This window comes from Mustela nigripes, chromosome 7 (genome assembly GCF_022355385.1).
Source record: "Mustela nigripes isolate SB6536 chromosome 7, MUSNIG.SB6536, whole genome shotgun sequence".
NCBI classification, from domain to species: domain Eukaryota; kingdom Metazoa; phylum Chordata; class Mammalia; order Carnivora; family Mustelidae; genus Mustela; species Mustela nigripes.
In genome coordinates, this window is record NC_081563.1 from 29,308,644 (window position 1) to 29,326,928 (window position 18,285).

Genomic DNA, 18,285 nt, shown 5'->3' on the forward strand with positions numbered 1-18,285 from the left:
TTTAAATTGTGTGGATTTAAAGGTAGGTTACTCTATCGGATACGGTATGACGCCCCACCTACCCTCGACCCCCTCTTTAAAATCGAGGACGCCTGGAAAGGGCTTAAGAAATCAGGGAGAAAAAGCAACGGAATTAAACAACTTCCTGAACCCATCCGTGGCCACGGAAAGTTGCCGCCTCTCTGATCCCGAACTAAAGCTACTGCGGCCACAAACCGCATGGGATCCGCGGATCTCGGCGCTGGCCAGTCGGCGCCTGTCCTAAGAAATTAAACTGGACTTTTCCCTTTCTGCACGACCCAGAGCTCAGGCGAGACAGGCCAGCACGCGGCGGGGACCCACTCGGGGGACTCCCAGATATCCGGAGACTCCGTTTTCACAGCCCACACCCACCACGTCTTGAGACCCCCTCTCCCCAAGCTCTGTCCGCGCCCGCCTCGCCCCAAGATTCGCACATGCGTACACCCAATTAAGAGAGGTTAGAGCGCTCCCCCTCGGTGTGGGTCCCCACGCCCATCTGCCACGCAGCCAGTCCTCCTGCCCTTCTTCGGGCCGCCGGCTTCGCTATTCAGTACTACGCATGTGTAACACGGTACCGCCCGGCAACCCCTTAGCCGGCAGGGGTGGGGCGGCAGGCGGGACCGAGTTTCTTGCGCACGCTCGGGACATGCGCAGTGCAGCGGTTGAGGCGCCAGCTGTCGATTTGGAAGTTCCGGGGAAGCAGCGCATGCGCGAGTGTACGCGTTGCCGGCGAAGAGGGGACCCTGACGACTCGGAAATTTGAATACCACAGTAGCATGGAGTGTGACCTCATGGAGACTGACATCTTGGAGTCGTTGGAAGATCTAGGGTAAGACTGCCAGGGTACGGGTCTCCTAAACCTCACACTGCCGGCCCCCGGGAACACGTCCTCCGCCCCAGTCAGGGACACCTGCCTCCGCACGCCGCACCCGGTGGCTCCTGACTGTCGCCTCCTTACGGCTCTGGGACCCCAATGCCACGTCCACTGTCAGCCCTGCCGGGTCGGGGCCCTCCTAAAGCGACGACCCTAGGCCTGCTGTGTGCTCCCTGCAGCCGAGTTAACCCGCAGCGTTTGTCAGTCATGCGTGTCATTGTCTGGGCTCTGGGTTCTTGCCACCCCCCTCCCTGAGCTGCTGGTCTTGCTCCCCGTCTTCTTGCCTTACTCCCTCACTCTAGAGGTTGCTAAAGTTGATTCTCTTTTTTCCCTGGTTGTCCTCCAAACTTCCTGCTCCTCTCTTGAGCCCGTATTGCTACCCCACCCCATTTCTCTCCAAAAAATCTCCTTTGCCCAGTCATCTCTGCATGCACTCGGGCTTCTCTGAGCCACATGTCTGCCTCTGTTCCGCTAGCCAGCTCTCTTAGGCATCTCACCTGTCACCACCTTCATGGGAACCATTCACTGGCTGTTTCCCTTAACACAGTACTTCGTCGAGCCACCATTAGCCCTTACTCTATGAGGCATCTTCAGCCACCAAGTCCCTACATGTTTGTTGTGCATTTCGTCCATTCTGACAATCGCCCAACCATAATGCGGTACCTAGAAGCTGGAAATAGGGCTTTTTACCTCACTGGGTCCCTGAGATTAGTGTTCTCTTTAAAACTTGAGAATTTAGGGGCGCCTGGTTGGCTCAGTCCTTAAGCGTCTGCCTTTGGCTCGGGTCGTGATCCCAGGGTCCTGGGATGGAGCCCTGCATGGGCTCCCTGCTCAGCAGGAGGCCTGCTTTCCTTCTCTCACTCACCCTGCTTGTGTTCCTGTTCTCTCTCTCCCTCTTTGTCAAATAAATAAAACCTTTAAAAAAAAAAAAACAAAAAACGAAAAATGAGAATTTAGAAACTTTTGGTCTAAGTGTGTTTCCAGAAACAAATTGTGTGATTAAATATTTGTCTACAGGTAAATGGTACCCAAAATATAGAGATAGATAGATAGATTTAGCTAGCTATATTTATAAAGTAACAAGTCCTTCATCAAAACCCTCCGCAAAAGTTTTTCCATGACATGGAAATCTTTGGGGGAACCTTTCTTTAGGAAGGGACACCATCAGGTTCTCAGCGTCTGCCGATTAAGTCATTTGCTGTCCTGATGGAAGTTTTTGGAAAAAGAAGTGGTAGTGCTTAAATCTTTTTTCTTTTCTTTTTCTTTTTTAAAGATTTTATTTATTTGACAGAGAGATCACAAGTAGGCAGAGAGAGAGGAGGAAGCAGGCTCCTTGCTGAGCAGAGAGCCTGATGCGGGGCTTGATCCCAGGACCCTGGGATCATGACCTGAGCTGAAGGCAGAGGCTTTAACCCACTGAGCCACCCAGGCACCCCTAAATCTTTTTTCTTTAAGTGAATTACCATTGTTCTTTTCTTTGGAACTTGCTCTGAATTTTCAGGAATATTCCAGACTTTAGGGGACTTATTTCTTTGATTAGAGCATAGGTAAAAGTCACATTTAGCAAAATGGTCTCTTTGGTGGACATCTCAGACTAAATTGCTGGCTCACATATAAATCCATTCAATAAACATTTTCTTGAGGAACACCTGCTCTGTGGCAGTGTTGGGCTGATCATATATGGGCACAAAGTGAGGTGGAAGAGAAGTTCACACTGAGAATATACTATGAGGAGCACTGAGGAAGGTCCTTTTACTTGGAAAGGAAATGAAGTCCTAAAAGCTTCTTAGAAGAAATGACACTTAGGTTTAGCATTGAAGGAGTAGTAAAATGAGAGAAGGGATCCTTATTTAAATGTAGTCGAACTGCCTGGGTAGATGTTACCTAACAATTGGTGATGGACGCTATTTCTTCCCATCTTCTACCCTTTTAACTATATTTTTTCTTTTCTGGAGTACTAAAGTAGTAACTTTTAGGGGTGCCTGGATGGCTCAGTGGGTTAAAGACTGCCTTCGGCTCAGGTCATGATCTCAGGGTCCTGGGATGCAGCCCTGCATGGGGGGGACCCTACTTCTCCCCACCCCTGCCCATTTGTGATCTTTCTCTCTGTCAAATAAACAAAATATTTTTTTGAGATTTTATTTATTAATTTGACAGAGAGATCACAAGTAGGCAGAGAGGCAGGCAGAGAGAGAGGAAGGGAAGCAGGACCCCCGCCAAGTAGAGAGCCCAATGTGGGTGGGGCTCAATTCCAGGACCCTAAGATCATGACCTGAGCCGAAGGCAGAGGCTTTAGCCCACTGAGCTGCGCAGGCGCCCCAATAAACAAAATCTTAAAAAAAAAAAAGTTTACTATAGTAATTGTAAATCAAGTAAATACTCAAGATGGGTTATAAGGTAAACCGTCAGATTTTCTGAAAACTTTGCTATATATTTTAAGCCTAACCACTTAGTTTGGTGGTACTCACTCATTAAAATTCAGGCTTAATTAATTGACATGTACTTTTAAAGGATTCACTGAGAAATACTAGAATTTTAAATGTCTATCTTTTGTCTTTAATGTGGCACACGGGAATTCAGTAACTACTTATAGAATAAACTAACAAATTATAAATATGTAACACAAGGAGAGATTTCTAGGCCTAGTGTCTTTATTACAGTGTCTAATTATATGTGGTTTGAATCTAGATGTCAGACTATATATAATCTCACTTTTTTTTCCCTTGAAGATTTTATTTATTGAACAGAGTGAGAGAGATGACAAGTAGGCAGAGAGGCAGGCAGAGAGAGGGGAGGAAGCAGGCTCCCTCCTGAACAGGAAGCCCAATGAGGAGCTCCATCCCAGGACCCTGAGACCATGACCTGAGCTGAAGGCAGAGGCTTAACCCACTGAGCCTCCCAGATGCCCCTATAATCTCATTTCTTATGTAAGATTTTTTCCCATTTCATTCAGTGTATAAATACATAGGTGCATTTTAAAAGAATCAAATATTGTCATTTCTCTAACATCTCTATACTTTCAAACATCAAATCATCTTAAGTATATTTAATGTTTCACCTTCAATAACTTTTTATCAATATTTCTCTTAAAAGTTAAAATAATCTTCTGGAAAATATATATTTTTTAATTAGCCTGAAAATGACAGGATCTTTAGTTCTAGATGTATTCTAGGTGATTCATTATCACTATTGTCTTTTATGAATTTTGGATATTTAATAATACTTCAGAATTATGCTTGAATCGTTTTCAAAGGAATAGGATTCAGATGCACCAGTTCACCTAGATATCAACTTGCCAGCAATTACTAATCTTTTAAATTAATCCAGACATTTCTCTGGTACTAGTATGTCTTAATAGCTTTAACTGTCATTAGATATGGTAAAAGGAAATAAATGATTAACTGGAAAGTTTTTTGCTTTTAAAAAAAGTAACAAAACAAAACTAACCTAATTGATTTCTGGAAAAATTTCTAGAAAAGGTAACTTAAATTTTATTTCTGAAATCGTAAACTATAGTATAATCACTTGTTAATGTTACAGTATGTTACTTGTTACTGGGGTTTTAATATTCAATTCGGTTAAGAAAATCTTTGTATAGCAAGAGCTTTCAGTATAATGTACAGAAGTTGACATAATTTAGTAGTATATATGATTCTTAAATATTTATGTATATTTTGAAGGGTGGAAATGCAGTTGTGTAACTTATTTTTCTAATAGATTTTATTAGATTAAAATTTAAATTTTAGATTTAGTTTTCTATAAATTTTATTTACATTTTTAAGTTTGCAAAGTGGTTTTCGTAACTTGTGAAATGATTGTTTATTCATACAAATAATATGTACATAGTGTTTGTATAAAATATTAGGTGTGGGTTTTTTTTATTCTTCTGAAGTATAATTTTTTACTCACCAGTTACAAGGGTCCATTGTTGGAAGATGGCGCTCTATCTCAGGCAGTCTCTGCTGGAGCCAGTTCCCCCGAGTTTACCAAACTCTGTGCTTGGCTGGTGTCTGAATTAAGAGTATTCTGTAAATTAGAGGAAAATGTGCAAGCAACTAACAGTAAGTAAACATTCAGTGTTAGATACAAAATATAAAGTAAAATTGGGGTATTGTCAGTTGAACATTTTAGTACTAAACCTGAAGTTTTAAGTTTTTGTGAATTAAAAAAGAAGATTTATGAAGAAACCCAAATACTTTCTTCCTCCATTATTTTCAGAGATAAAGTGATTTTGGAAGTTGAGAAAATAGATTATAGTTGGGCAAGTACTAAAACATTGTAGTGGTTGAAAAGACCACATTACTAAGATATAGAAATGGGAGACAAGTATAGCATATATGAACTTTCCATTCTTTGTGAAACATGGCTTGTTAGTTAGATTTTTTTTTTTAAGATTTTTATTTATTTATTTGACAGAGATCACAAGTGGGCAGAGAGTCAGGCACTGGGAGAGGGGGAAGTAGGCTCCATGCTGAGCAGAGAGCCCCCCGAGATCATGACCTGAACAGAAGGCAGAGACTTTAACCCAATGAGCTACCCAGGCACCCTGGCTTGTTAGTTCTTAAATCAGTGGCTAGAACTGGAAATTGGGATGTTTTTCTTAGATTCCAAAGGTACATATAGCATGTAAAATAAATGCATTATAATCCTGTTATATATGGGGAGAAAGAACACTTTCTTAAGAAGTTGGGAATGTATTGTCAGGTCTGTCACAACCAGATGCAGCTCTGTCAGATTTATGAGATAAATCTCATAAGGCATTGAAAGCTGTTTTATATTTGCCAATTTTGTTATTGTATTAGCACTAGTTTGTTGACTCTGCAAAAGAGACAAAAGCTTGGAACCCAACACTTGACCATCTGGTTTCCTCCTACTGTAGGTAAACCTACAATAGGAGACAAAGAAAAATGCTCTCTTGTTAACTTCCCCTCATGGAGAACTATACACATAATCCTCCCCCCCCACCCCTCCCCACACAGAATCCCATTTTTTTTTTTTTTTTTTAAATATTTACTTATTTGACAGAGAGAGAGATCACAAGCAGGCAGAGAGGCAGGCAGAGGGGGAGGGGGAAGCAGGCTCCCTTTCTGAGCAGAGAGCCTGATGCAGGGCTCGATCCCAGGACCCTGAGATCATGACCTGACCCGAAGGCAGAGGCTTAACCCTCTGAGCCACCCAGGTGCCCCCAGAATCCCATTTTGAAGAGCTCACTTTCTTGCATATTCAGGATATTTAATGTGCTCATGTTAGTTGCAGCCAGTTCCGATTACTAAGAACACTGTCAGGTAACAGTAATGATGGCAGCAGCTTACATTTATTGAACAATATGTTGTAAGCAGTTTCCATTTGTTAAGTCATTTAAAACCTGAAGCAGGTTTTATTACTTTTTTTTTTTTTAAAGAACTTACTTATTTATTTGACAGATAAGAGATCACAAGTCGGTAAAGAGGGAGACAGAGAAAGAGAAGCAGGTATCAGGTTCCCTGTTGAGCACATAGCCCAAAATGTGGGACTTGATCCCAGGACCCTGAGACCATGACTTGAGCTGAAGGCAGAGGCTTAACCCACTGAGCCACCCAGGTGCCCTGGTTTTATTACTCTTTTATATGTTAAAAAAGGAAGCACAGCTAGGTTAAACTGTCTGAGGTCACACAACTAGTACATGATACACACAACTCACTGCCTGAGGTCACACAACTAGTACGTGATACCGCCAGAATTCAACCCCAGCAGTCAAGTTTGGGAGCCAGTACTCTTTAACGCTGCCTCTTGACCTAACACTTATGAGATTGTAGGGACTTGGGAAAACACCTTCAATAGATGACAACTATTTGTAACCTGGAACCGCTTTGTTCAAACAAAAACGTAGACGCCAGCATACAAAACAGGTAACGGTGTACCGGTTTAGTTGAAGTTAAGAGGGAGTGCTTCTTACACAACGCTCCTCATCCTCCACAGCTGTTTCTAAAGGAGTTCTGTGGAATTTGAGTTCACAGAACAGCTTGCAAAACATTGATAATACAGCCTTCCCATTTTACAGATGAGAAAATGCACCCACAGAACCTGGTTGGTTCAGTCAATTAAATGCCTTTGGCTCAGGTCATGATCCCAGGGTCCTGGGATCAAGTCCTGCATCAGGCTCCCTGCTCAGCCGGGAGTCTGCTGCTCCCTCTCTCCCTCTCCTGCTCACAGTTGCTCTCTCTACTGTGTGCTCTCTCTTGCAAATAAATAAAATCTTTAAAAAAAAAAAAAAGAAAGAAAGAAAATGAACCCAGGTCAAGTTAATTTTTGCCCTTGCGTGATAGAGAACCATCAGAAAGTAAGGGAGAAAGGAGCGTTGTTTCTTCTAGGTTCACAAAATGAACTCTCTACTTAACATGTTTGGGAATATAGAACTACAAGTCATGTTTGCTAACTTTAATCTCAGTGGGAATATTAGGCACAAATGAAACTGGAGATTAGTACAGTAATCTAACTTTGCAGCTCACAGGGGGAGGAAATGAGTGAGTATAACAGGACTTGGGGAAGGTCTTCTCAAGGAGCCAATGGGCTTTAATGGGGAGGTGGGATTTGATAGGCGAAGGGAAAGTAGAGGGTATGTCAGCCACAGGGGATAGCTTCACTGAAGGCGCACAAGTAGAAATAACACTGTTCTTGGGACAGTGAGGAGACTGACCTGGCACAAATAGAATATGTATGGAGATAAAAGGTAACTAGTACATACATGTCATAGGTACTACTACAGCAATGGGCATGGGAAGGTGAAGCATAGAAGTTATGAAGAAATCTTTGAAGGCAAACAAATTATTGGATTAGATGGGGTAGAAATTAGGAAATAATTAAAGATTCTCAAATAAGGGACTTATGTAATGAAAACTTTTTTTTAAAAGATTTTATTTATTTATTTGACAGAGATCACAAGTAGGCAGAGAGAAAGGAGGAAGCAGGCTCACCACTGAGCAGAGAGCCCAATGTGGGGTGTGATCCCAGGACCCTGAGATCATGACCTGAGCTGAAGGCAGAGGCTTTAACCCACTGAGCCACCCAGGTGCCCCTGTAATGAAAACGTCTTAAGAAAATTGGCAGTGGTGTGAGAAAGGATGAATTAGTAAAGTAACTTGTGCTAGGAAAATACTATTAGAACTCTCCATTTGTATATAACTTTTATGCTAATGGGAAAAAGTCATTTTTATTAAAAGTTCTTTTAATTCTTAAAAGGCCCAAGTGAAGCTGAAGAATTCCAGCTTGAGGTGAGTGGGCTACTAGGGGAGATGAACTGTCCATATCTATCACTGACATCTGGGGATGTGACCAAGCGCCTTCTCGTTCAGAAGAACTGCCTCCTTTTGCTCAGTAAGTTCATGGCTACTAGAATGTAGCTATTATTTTTATATTCATGTTTTCTTTGACTGATAAACTGACTGTTACACTATTTCATTATGGATTTATTTCAGAATGCTTCTTAAAAAAAACTATTACATTTCTAACTTAGAGGCTAGTGGAGGGCCTCTGCACTGGTAGCAGCATTGTTTCATAATTTCTACTCTTCTATCATTTAACTTTGCTGGTACTATTGTGCGTCACCTAATATGACGAAAGTTAGCGCCACGGGTTCAAGTGTGTGATCACTAAACCTTAGCATTCTAGACTGGAAACACATTTTAAAATAGACTAGGAAGGTAGTGTGGGAATGGTGAAGATTTTTTAGTAAAATTAAAGTGTTTTATATTGTGGATATTTCTTTGTGGTTGGGTAATTGTTTGGAGGTTTTGGTTTTGTTTGTAAATATATCAAATTACAGTGTAAAATTTTCTAGAATAGTATTCGAATTGTTCCTGTGCTTACTGATCATTCTGGGAAGTAAATTGTTATGAAAATTCTTTCCTTCCATGTTTTTTATATACTAACTACTATTTCTTTCTTCACCCCGAAAAACAGTAAGTAAACTCACAAATTTTATTGCCTTAAATGAACTCTCCAGCAACCACAACCAATAGTCTTAACTCAGAATTTTTATAGCAGTCTGAGACACATTCAGAATAAGCTTTGGTTAACTGAATATTATAGTTCTTATATGACAAACACAGTACAGAGGATTTTTAAAATACTGTCTTTCCAACTGTACTGGTTTCGGAAAAACGAGACAGCTCCCATTTTGAAGGTTCAGTTTTTGAAAAAAAAAAAAAAGAAAGGAAAATGTATTCATTGCCATTATACCAAGGCACCGAGTTATTCCAGAGTCACTTCACATAATTTCCCCTTTGTTGAATCATTGTGGAGGACGGGAGGTGGATACATAGGTCAGATACTACTTTAAATACTGATATTGCTGCATGTTGTTCTTACGCATGCATTCAGTATCCTTCAGATTGTGTGATTTCTGTCAGTGGCTCAGCCACAGTGTACTCACTCATTCTTCCTTTGTAACACTGCTTACCAAAACCTAACATTTGGCACTCAGGATATGTTATCTTACATAGGAAGATAAGAACTTCATGGAAAACTTGCTAATGACCGTGAATAACTAATTCTTTCAAGGAGCTCAGAGTTTGGCCTTATTTAGTGTTCTGACTTACAAAAACCACTTTGAATATAAATCGTTATAAAATGCCTTTGACTCCTTCCTGTTAAATAAAAAGACTGCCCTGAATATTATTTTGGATTTGGGGTTACAACTTACAGACTTTAATAATTTATCGCCTCAGAAGCTCTTCAGTAATACACAACTATTTGCTTCTCAACTGAATGACTAAAACCAACTAAAGGTTATGCTGCTCTTGGAATTCATGGACACGTACACTATTCACTCCTCCTTTTCTTTGCTTTTGGCTGTTTCCCTTTTAAAATGTTTCCCTGAGTTTGTATTCTCTGTCGTGCTAGTATTTATGTGCTCATTCTCTTATTTTCTCTGTATAAATATTTCTCATCTTTCCAAGTTCAGTTGTTATCTTTTGGTGCTATAATTTCACTTATTTCTCCAGCACCCTTTACCTTACTGATTTGAATCTTTTAGTATGTTGGTCCAAGGGGGAAAATAACCAATCTCATTGAATTGTCAGTAAAATAGATTAGTCTTTGAATGGGCGGCTAAAAAACTCTCTTGTGTCTGGTGAAGAAGTTTTGGCTATTTATTGCCTCTCTGGTTGTCAGATTATTTCCCTTAGGTTAAAAAAAAAAAAAAAAAAGTCAGATAATCTGAGTTCCTAATAGATGAAGAATTCCTCATCGCAAATGCGTATATTCTTTATTCCTAACTAGATTGTCAGTAGAGATCATCTGTTTTGTTTGCTTTATATTATATCTCCAGTGCCCTTCCTGGTACTTTGAACACATCAGTAACAGATAATGTTTTTTGATGGTAATTGTATTGTATTGGTGAACTAATTTCGTGGATGCCTGAGTTAATGTCCCAAATTTAGAGAATCAGTTTATTAAATCATATGATTTTCTAGAACAAGGGTTGGCAAACTTTTACTTTAAAGGTTGGGACGGTAAATATTTTCAGCTTTGTGAGCCATAGGGTCTTTGTCACAACTGCTTAACTTCCACTATTGTAGCATGTACTAGTCATAGAGATTATGGAAACGAGTGTGGTAATGTTCCAGTAATATCTTACTTAGGAAAACAGTGGTTATTTTCATGACAGTGGTGTTTTACTTTTTTGATCTTTTAACTCCTACAGTTTGCTGTAACAGAACACACTAAGATTTTATCAAAGCCATTTAGAGTGACCTTTGCAGAAACTTAGCTGTATTTATTGTTCTAGCATTACATCTTAGGTGTAGGAAATGAGATACTCAAGCTGATCATTCTTTTGAACTTTTAATAGGACTTAAGAGCCCAGAAAATATTTTTTCCAAAGCTATCATTCTAATGTTATCAGAAGGTTCTCACTTTGTCACATAACCTGAAGTCCTGAGATCCCATCTTTCATAAAAGATCTTTCATAAAAACTTAAATGTCCTTTCATAAAAGTTTAAAAGTTAAAGGAATAAGATTGGATATTTATACCCTCAGTTACCTGAAGCAGATTGCAGCTGTCCATTATGCCTGGCTGAAATCAACACACAAGGGGATGATATTGATACCATTGATATTTTCTGTTAAGAAAAGATTAGAAAGTTTTCTTGATACTATTTTTCGGGAGTTGGGGGAGAGTGAGGAAGGTAGGAAGAAAGGGAATACCGAGAAGAGGGTTTTATAGATGAAAGAAAGTTTTCTTTAAATAGAGAGGGTGGCATTAAGCTACTGGAAGCCATGAGAAAGGAGCTTTTGGGGAGTTTCATGTCTTCCCCCTTTTGTAAGTTAAGTTTGACCACTTGTAAATATTTTATGCCAGTTCTGAACAGACTGCCTAAGTATTGGAAATAAGAGAACAAGAGAGTTGTATCACTGGTGCATGTCAGTGGTGAGAAGTAAATAATAAAAGCCGGTTCCAACTGTTGCTGAAGTTGGCTACCTTCCACCTTTTGCAGATTTGTTAACAGATGCCAACCCCTGTTCTGGAGTTCCTAAATAGTGGGTTATAAGAATCCAGATTTTTAGATGTGATCTACCTTGATACTTTGGTTTCGAAGAAGAATCACTTATTTATAAATTACCCTTTAAACATATATGGATTAAGTACCTGAATTACAGAACCAGTTTATATGTTATGTCATTTGCAGGTAAAAATGGTTTTCTTTTCTTGTTTTTATCCATTCTTGCAGCTTTAAAAGTTACGTATCATTAGGTCTATAGAGTTGTGACTCCAGACTTATGATTATTAACTGTAGCTGTATCTCATTTTGAAATCTTATTTTGTTTACTTCAGCATACCTCATCTCAGAACTAGAAGCTGCCAGAATGCTCTGTGTGAATACTCCTCCAAAAAAAGCTCAAGAAGGAGGCGGTAGTGAGGTCTTTCAAGAGTTGAAAGGCATATGTATTGCTCTAGGAATGTCCAAACCTCCAGCCAATATAACTATGTTCCAATTCTTCAGCGGGATTGAAAAAAAAGTAAGACCTTTAGTACCAGATTGTAGTGTATTAAAGGCATAGTCCTACATTTGTTTGAAATGAAGCCAGTTAATTTCTCTTAATGGGAACCTAATGTGCATATTATTCATTGTACTAAATGAGTTTTGGGTTTTAAATCCTCAATACCTTAAAGAGAAATTAGTATTTTACTATTTTTTTTAACTTGTTAGCATGTTTCTTTTTCAAACAGGAAAATTTACACTTTGATTTATAAGCTGAAATAAACTAGGTATAATGTAAAAAGAATGAAGACTTAAGTCCTTTTTAAAATCTTATCATTGAACTTTGACGCAATTTTTAAGTTCTCGATCATTAAATGTTACCACCCTCCTTTCATTGACTGGACAGAAAGGGATGTAAATGTTGTTGGTTTTTAATCCAGTCATTTGAATCTTATGTTTCAATTGGCAAACTAGGTTTATTGACTACTAACATAATCTAGTATGTGAAAATAAGTCAGAATTATTTTTATGCCACACATTAATAGTTAAGAGGTTTTTAAAATATAATTGACTAGGACTAAGCAACTTTAATAAATTAATGACTGTAAGAATGATATTTATTATAGCAGAGTTACTCTCTGTATGCATATCTGCTGGACTCCAAGAATTGGTACATTTGCATTGTGGGGTAGATGGACACCATGATGCACAAATTTGGCTGAACTCTACAGGGGAGCAGCACTGTATCCATAGTCCATATTTTTCTGTGTGTTCATTCATCCATTCAACAAATACACATTGAGTGCCTACTGTTGTCAGGCACTGTTCTAGGTACAGTGAAGGAATCATGCTTCCTTAGGCACGTGAGGAGTGGGACAAGTGAGTGTCTTTATCGTGTGGGTCCTGTACATTTCAAAACATCCTCCACCTTTGCCTCTGTCAGGAATCTTCTTTTGATGGCAAGATATGATGGGAATTGGGAAGATGAGGAGGATATGTTGTACTTTTAGATTTGTTTATTCATTCATTTATGTGTTTGTGTCAGTTAAAGGAGACATTAGCAAAAGTTCCACCTAACCATGTGGGAAAGCCTTTATTGAAGAAGCCAATGGGACCAGCCCACTGGGTGAGTAGCAGTCATCTTGAGTACTCTTGGTGAAGAACCACTTACCTATCTCATGATGTTGACACAGTTTGTGCTGTTGAGGTTATGTTTTCCAATATGTAGCTTCCTAGGTGGACATTCTTAGACTCCATTTTGGTGAATCTGAAGATTAATTCAGAATAATTTTATTTGTGGAAGGTTAGAAATACTTTAACCTCATAATTTGTAAATATTTCACATAGCTGGTCCAAATAAATTGAAGTTCAGTATGTTTTTAATTGCCAGATGGGTTGCCTTCAAGCCAAAAACGTCATTGGGCTCAACTTCACACAGCAAATTATGGGAAGGCTAAATAAGAATTCATACTTAATCTTTATTATGTTTTGAGGCATTATTTAGCCTATTATTTAATGAATTTATAATAACTTTTAGTAGTATATTAAGTAATTTGTTTTGTGTTAAGTGCTGGGGAATCAGTTATGAATAAAAGAGACACGGTCTCTGCCTTTTTGGAACAGTGTGTCAGGCACATTTAAATTCTAACTGGTCTTTCAAATTTCCTTTTTAGGAAAAGATAGAAGCAATTAACCAAGCCATAGCCAATGAATATGAAGTTCGGAGAAAGCTGCTAATAAAACGTTTGGATGTCACTGTCCAGTCTTTTGGCTGGTCTGACAGAGCTAAGGTACATATTAAATATTTTATTTACTTATTTATTTATTTATTTATTTATATTTGAGAGAGAGTACACAAGCTGCGGGGAGGGGCAGAAGGAGAGGGTGAAGCCGACTCCCTCTGAACGGGGAGCCTGATGATTTACTGCTCCATCCCCAGTACCCTCAGTTCATGACTTGAACCAAAGGCTTCTGCTTAGCCCACTGAGCCACCCAGGCACCCCATAGTAAATATTTTAAAAGAGCAGAATATTTATAGACATGAGACTTAAACATTCATAGCACAGGTTAGGTACAGTGAAGACTAAAGAGAAATGCATAAGAGACACACAGGAAGTTTTCTTCAGTGAGTTGTTGCATAGCAATTCTTTCAGCCTTCCAGGAATAATGAAAACATTATTTTTCAGCTTTTTAATATTTTTTAACAAAATGATATCTTTTAGGCTCCGTAGCTCAGGGGTTAGAGCACTGGTCTCGCAAAATGATATATTTTAGACCCTACTGGGAGGACTTACTTGTAAGAGAAACAGAGAGTATTTAAAAATAACTAAAAGACTAAATATCACTAAAATAATTTTTTTTCCACTAAAACAATTTTTATATTACTCATTTATTATACTTAAAGCTAACAGTTTCATTTGCTAATTATAATTAGAAATACTGGATTTAGCAAGACCAGACATTACTAAATATTTATAGAGAATTGGAGAATCTAGTAAGACTTCAGTTTTACTTCAGACTAAATGAGATAATCCAGGTAAAGATCTTGGTCATTCAACGGGTATTTATTAAGTATCTACTGTATGATCAGTGAGCAGAAAGTAATTGGTACAAAAGACTTCACATCCTTAGGACCCTGAAATGGAATTAATCCTTGAACTTATGGGGAGGTTGGTCCATTTGTGTGTTATATGTTCCCATAATAGTGCATTCATGTTTGAAAACAGATTTTTTTAGTTGACTCCAAAAAAAATTTTTATGTAGTTTTTTTGTTTTTTAAGATTTTATTTTTTTTAAGAGGGAGAGAGAGCTTGAGAGGGGAGGTCAGAGGGAGAACCAGACTCCCTGCAGAGCTGGGAGCCCCATGTGGGACTCGAACCCGGTACTCTGGAGACATGACCTGAGCCAAAGGCAGTCACCCAACCAACTGAGCCTGAGCCACCCAAGTGCCCTATGTAGTTCTCCTAAATATGTTATTTTCGCCTAAAATCTTTAAACCTTGGTACAGCCCTGTTTGGCTGCAAAACTGTTGGAGGGTATTTGTTGGAAAAGGGCCTCAAAGATCATTTCTTAACTCCTCTCATTTTGCAACTAAAAAACAAAACAAAACAAAACAAAACAAAAACAACTGTTGACCAGTAAATGGGAGGCTTTGTCTGAGATCTCACAGCTAGTCAGTAGCAAATTGTTCTCTCCTGTGGCCGTTGTGTAGGAAACAGCTGTCCTTTCCTATGTTATCTTTGATAGAAATAATCATTCAAAAACAACAGACTGCACCTCTTAGCTAAAAAACTGTCTACTTGATAATATGCAGAGAGTGAGGCAGTAATACTGTGGTTCTTAACAGCTGTGTCTTACAGTATTTCTTGACTAGGTAGGAACACTGGTGAGTAGAACTTTTATCCTCCCATCTTAAGCCTAATAACTATTATTATCAGACATTTTGGAAGTCTTTAGCTTATTTAATATCAGTGTTTCTGGGGCACCTGGGTGGCTCCACTGATGAAGCGTCTGCCTTCAGCTTGGGTTGTGATCCCGGGGTCCTGGGATTGAGCCCAACACTGGGCTCCCTGCTCAGTGGGGAGTCTGCTTCTCTCCATCTGTCTCTCCCTCTGTAAGAATGCCCGCTCTTGGGCGCCTGGGTGGCTCAATTGGTTAAGCAACTGCCTTCGGTTCAGGTCATGATCCTGGAGTCCTGGGATCCAGTCCCACATCAGGCTGCCTGCTCAGCAGGGAGTCTTCTCTCTCTGACGTCTCTCCTCTCATTCTCTCTCTCTCTCAAATAAAATCTTTAAAAAAGAAAAGAAAGAATGCCCTTTCTCTCTCTAGCTCTCATTCTCTCTTAAACTAAAAAAAAAAAAAATCAGTGTTGTCATTTTGAAAATTGACTTTTGTCTTTGAACACTTTGTTTCAACAGAGTCAGACAGAAAAATTAGCAAAGGTTTATCAGCCAAAACGTTCAGTTTTGTCTCCTAAAAGTACTATTTCTGTTGCCCACCTTTTGGCTGCAAGACAAGACTTGTCGAAGATTTTAAGGACAAGCAGTGGCTCTATAAGAGAAAAAACTGCCTGTGCCATCAATAAGGTGATTGAAGTACCTTTAATTTTCTTTCAGATACATTCATTTCTATTTATAAAATACAGTAGTTTAAAATAGCTTTCTTATCCCATAGGTGTTGATGGGCAGGGTGCCTGACAGAGGAGGTAGACCCAATGAAATTGAACCTCCACCTCCAGAGATGCCACCATGGCAGAAAAGGCAAGATGGGCCCCAGCAGCAAGCAGGAGGCCGAGGAGGAGGGAGAGGTGGTTATGAACATTCCTCATACGGAGGACGAGGAGGTCATGAACAAGGAGGAGGGAGAGGTGGACGTGGTGGCTACGACCATGGTAGCCGAGGGGGAGGAAGAGGAAATAAACATCAAGGAGGCTGGACAGATGGAGGGAGTGGAGGAGGAGGTGGCTACCAAGATGGTGGTTATCGGGATTCGGGTTTCCAGCCAGGTGGCTATCATGGTGGTAGCCACAGTGGTAGCTATCAAGGCGGCGGTTATGGTGGCTTCCAAACATCAACATATACAGGAAGTGGATACCAGGGTGGTGGATATCAGCAGGACAATAGATACCAAGATGGTGGGCACCATAATGATCGAGGCAGTGGTCGTGGAGGGAGAGGGGGTCGCGGAGGCCGAGGTGGACGTGGAGGCCAGGGAGGAGGGTGGGGGGGGGAGGGGGAGCCAGAATTATCACCAGGGGGGACAATTTGAACAGCACTTCCAGCATGGAGGTTATCAGTATAATCATTCTGGATTTGGACAGGGAAGACATTATACTAGTTGAGGCTACAAAACCTTATACTTTTGCTAGAGCTCACGTAATAGAAACTTAGTTTCAGAATCCTGAGTCCAGCATCAATTTTGAATTAATGTGAGACCACAGGTGGCAGGCAGATTCCTGCTTGGGATAAGTATTTGTAGGTCTTCATTCGGTTCAGTTGGGTTTGTTTGTGGGCTTGTTGTTTTTGTTTTTTTTTTTTTCAAAGGACTTACATAATGAAGTTTGTTTGAGAAACACGTACAACATCTCCTTTATATAAAGAATTTTTTAAAAGGTAATTAAAATTGCCTTTAACTGACCAGTAGACTAATTCCACAGTCAGAACATGCATACTTTTTTGGGAAGAAATTACTTGAATAAGTAGTTTTCAAAAAGCGGTTTTTTGGAAATGAGGATTCTCCTAGATTTTTTTAGATTTTCAACTAGGAAACCTTCCTCATATTAACAGTCCATTTGTATGTGTTTTCCTGAAAGTATTCTAACACCTATTTTCCAAGCACAGTTCTGCCCTGATTGGCTTTTTATTCAGAGAGGTTATGCCACATTTGCTTCATGATAGACTCTTAAGTCAGTTCCTATTAAATGAGCTCTTCTGCAGATAGCACATTCAGTAGCCTTATCCTTTTGATGGAATACTGTACCATATGCTCAATTCTGAAAACCTTGAACATGGCCAAAATCCGTAAAGATTATAAAGCAAAAACTAAGTTGTGAACCTATAGTACATGTAGGCATTTATATAGTATAGCAATTCAGACTGACCTGCATCCATTCAAAACAAGTTCCTCCTCAAACTTTATTTTTACTTGAAATCTGTTAGAAGAAACAGCAAACTGAAATTTGTTTTATGCACGAGTTAATACCACTGGCTCAGCAAACACAAGTTAGTTTGCCTTGGGCAGGAGACTTTTTTTGTAATGGAAGAAATGCACTACCAAGTAAGAGGACAGATTTTTGCTTAGTGCAGGAGGCCCTTTATTATTGCTGCAGAAAACAAAAGCCTGGCTGAGTTGATGTTTTACATTCTCCTTTACTGAAATCGACATGAAGCTTCTTGCTGGGTTTTTGTATACATAAACATTGTCAAGCTGTGAAAGAAAATGGCTGGAGGTGTGCTTTGTGTGAAAGGTGAGCAATAAAGTATCTGTATGTTCTCTCTCTGGTTTGAGTTTTATTTTAGCTACTTCTAAAAACTGAATTCATGTTTCAAGCTTGTTTAAGCTTATGAGCCAAGGCATCTGCCCCCCCCCCAAATTCTTGAGTGTTTCTTTAAAACAATTTGTAATGAAAAATAACCCTTACCCTACAACAGTAAATAAATTGAAAAATCCCTATTTCTAAATTTACCTTTTACCATAACATTATAGCTACAAAACGTCACTACTCATTTCTGGCCACTGGGTGTAGCTGTTGTTACACAATGTATTAGGCAAAGCTAAATTAATGACCCTAATCTTTCAGCATGTTTTTGGTTTTGTTTCTCCCTTTTTCCTAAGAATGAGGGACATTTCTCTTAAAAGGAAGTGAATTAAAAATATATTTGTAAAAACAGAAATAGTATTTCCTTTTTCTACTAATCTAGGCCTTTTAGA

The 18,285-nt window shown here is 39.4% G+C and overlaps 1 protein-coding gene across 2 annotated transcripts; it reads left to right on the forward strand.

Moving 5' to 3' along the window:
* The first annotated feature begins 685 nt into the window (after positions 1–685).
* On the forward strand, positions 686–17,851 carry FAM98A (family with sequence similarity 98 member A). Of its 2 annotated transcripts, XM_059405434.1 has the most exons (8): positions 686–850; positions 4,808–4,956; positions 8,114–8,248; positions 11,709–11,893; positions 12,902–12,982; positions 13,530–13,646; positions 15,774–15,941; positions 16,030–17,851. In XM_059405434.1, exons 1-8 carry the CDS (start codon positions 798–800, stop codon positions 16,621–16,623), a joined length of 1,482 nt encoding a protein of 493 aa, XP_059261417.1. In that variant the 5' UTR covers positions 686–797; the 3' UTR covers positions 16,624–17,851. The 2 variants fall into 2 exon arrangements, with proteins under 2 accessions (XP_059261417.1, XP_059261418.1); XM_059405435.1 differs by lacking the exons at positions 686–850; positions 4,808–4,956; positions 11,709–11,893 and having other exon boundaries at positions 8,161–8,248.
* Positions 17,852–18,285: the final 434 nt, after the last annotated feature.

Coding starts and splice junctions, on each gene's coding strand:
- FAM98A (XM_059405434.1), top strand. CDS start 798: ATGGAGTGTGACCTCATGGAGACTGACATCTTGGAGTCGTTGGAAGAT. Junction 851..4,807: donor GAGTCGTTGGAAGATCTAGG/GTAAGACTGCCA, acceptor TTTACTCACCAG/TTACAAGGGTCCATTGTTGG. Junction 8,249..11,708: donor GAACTGCCTCCTTTTGCTCA/GTAAGTTCATGG, acceptor TGTTTACTTCAG/CATACCTCATCTCAGAACTA.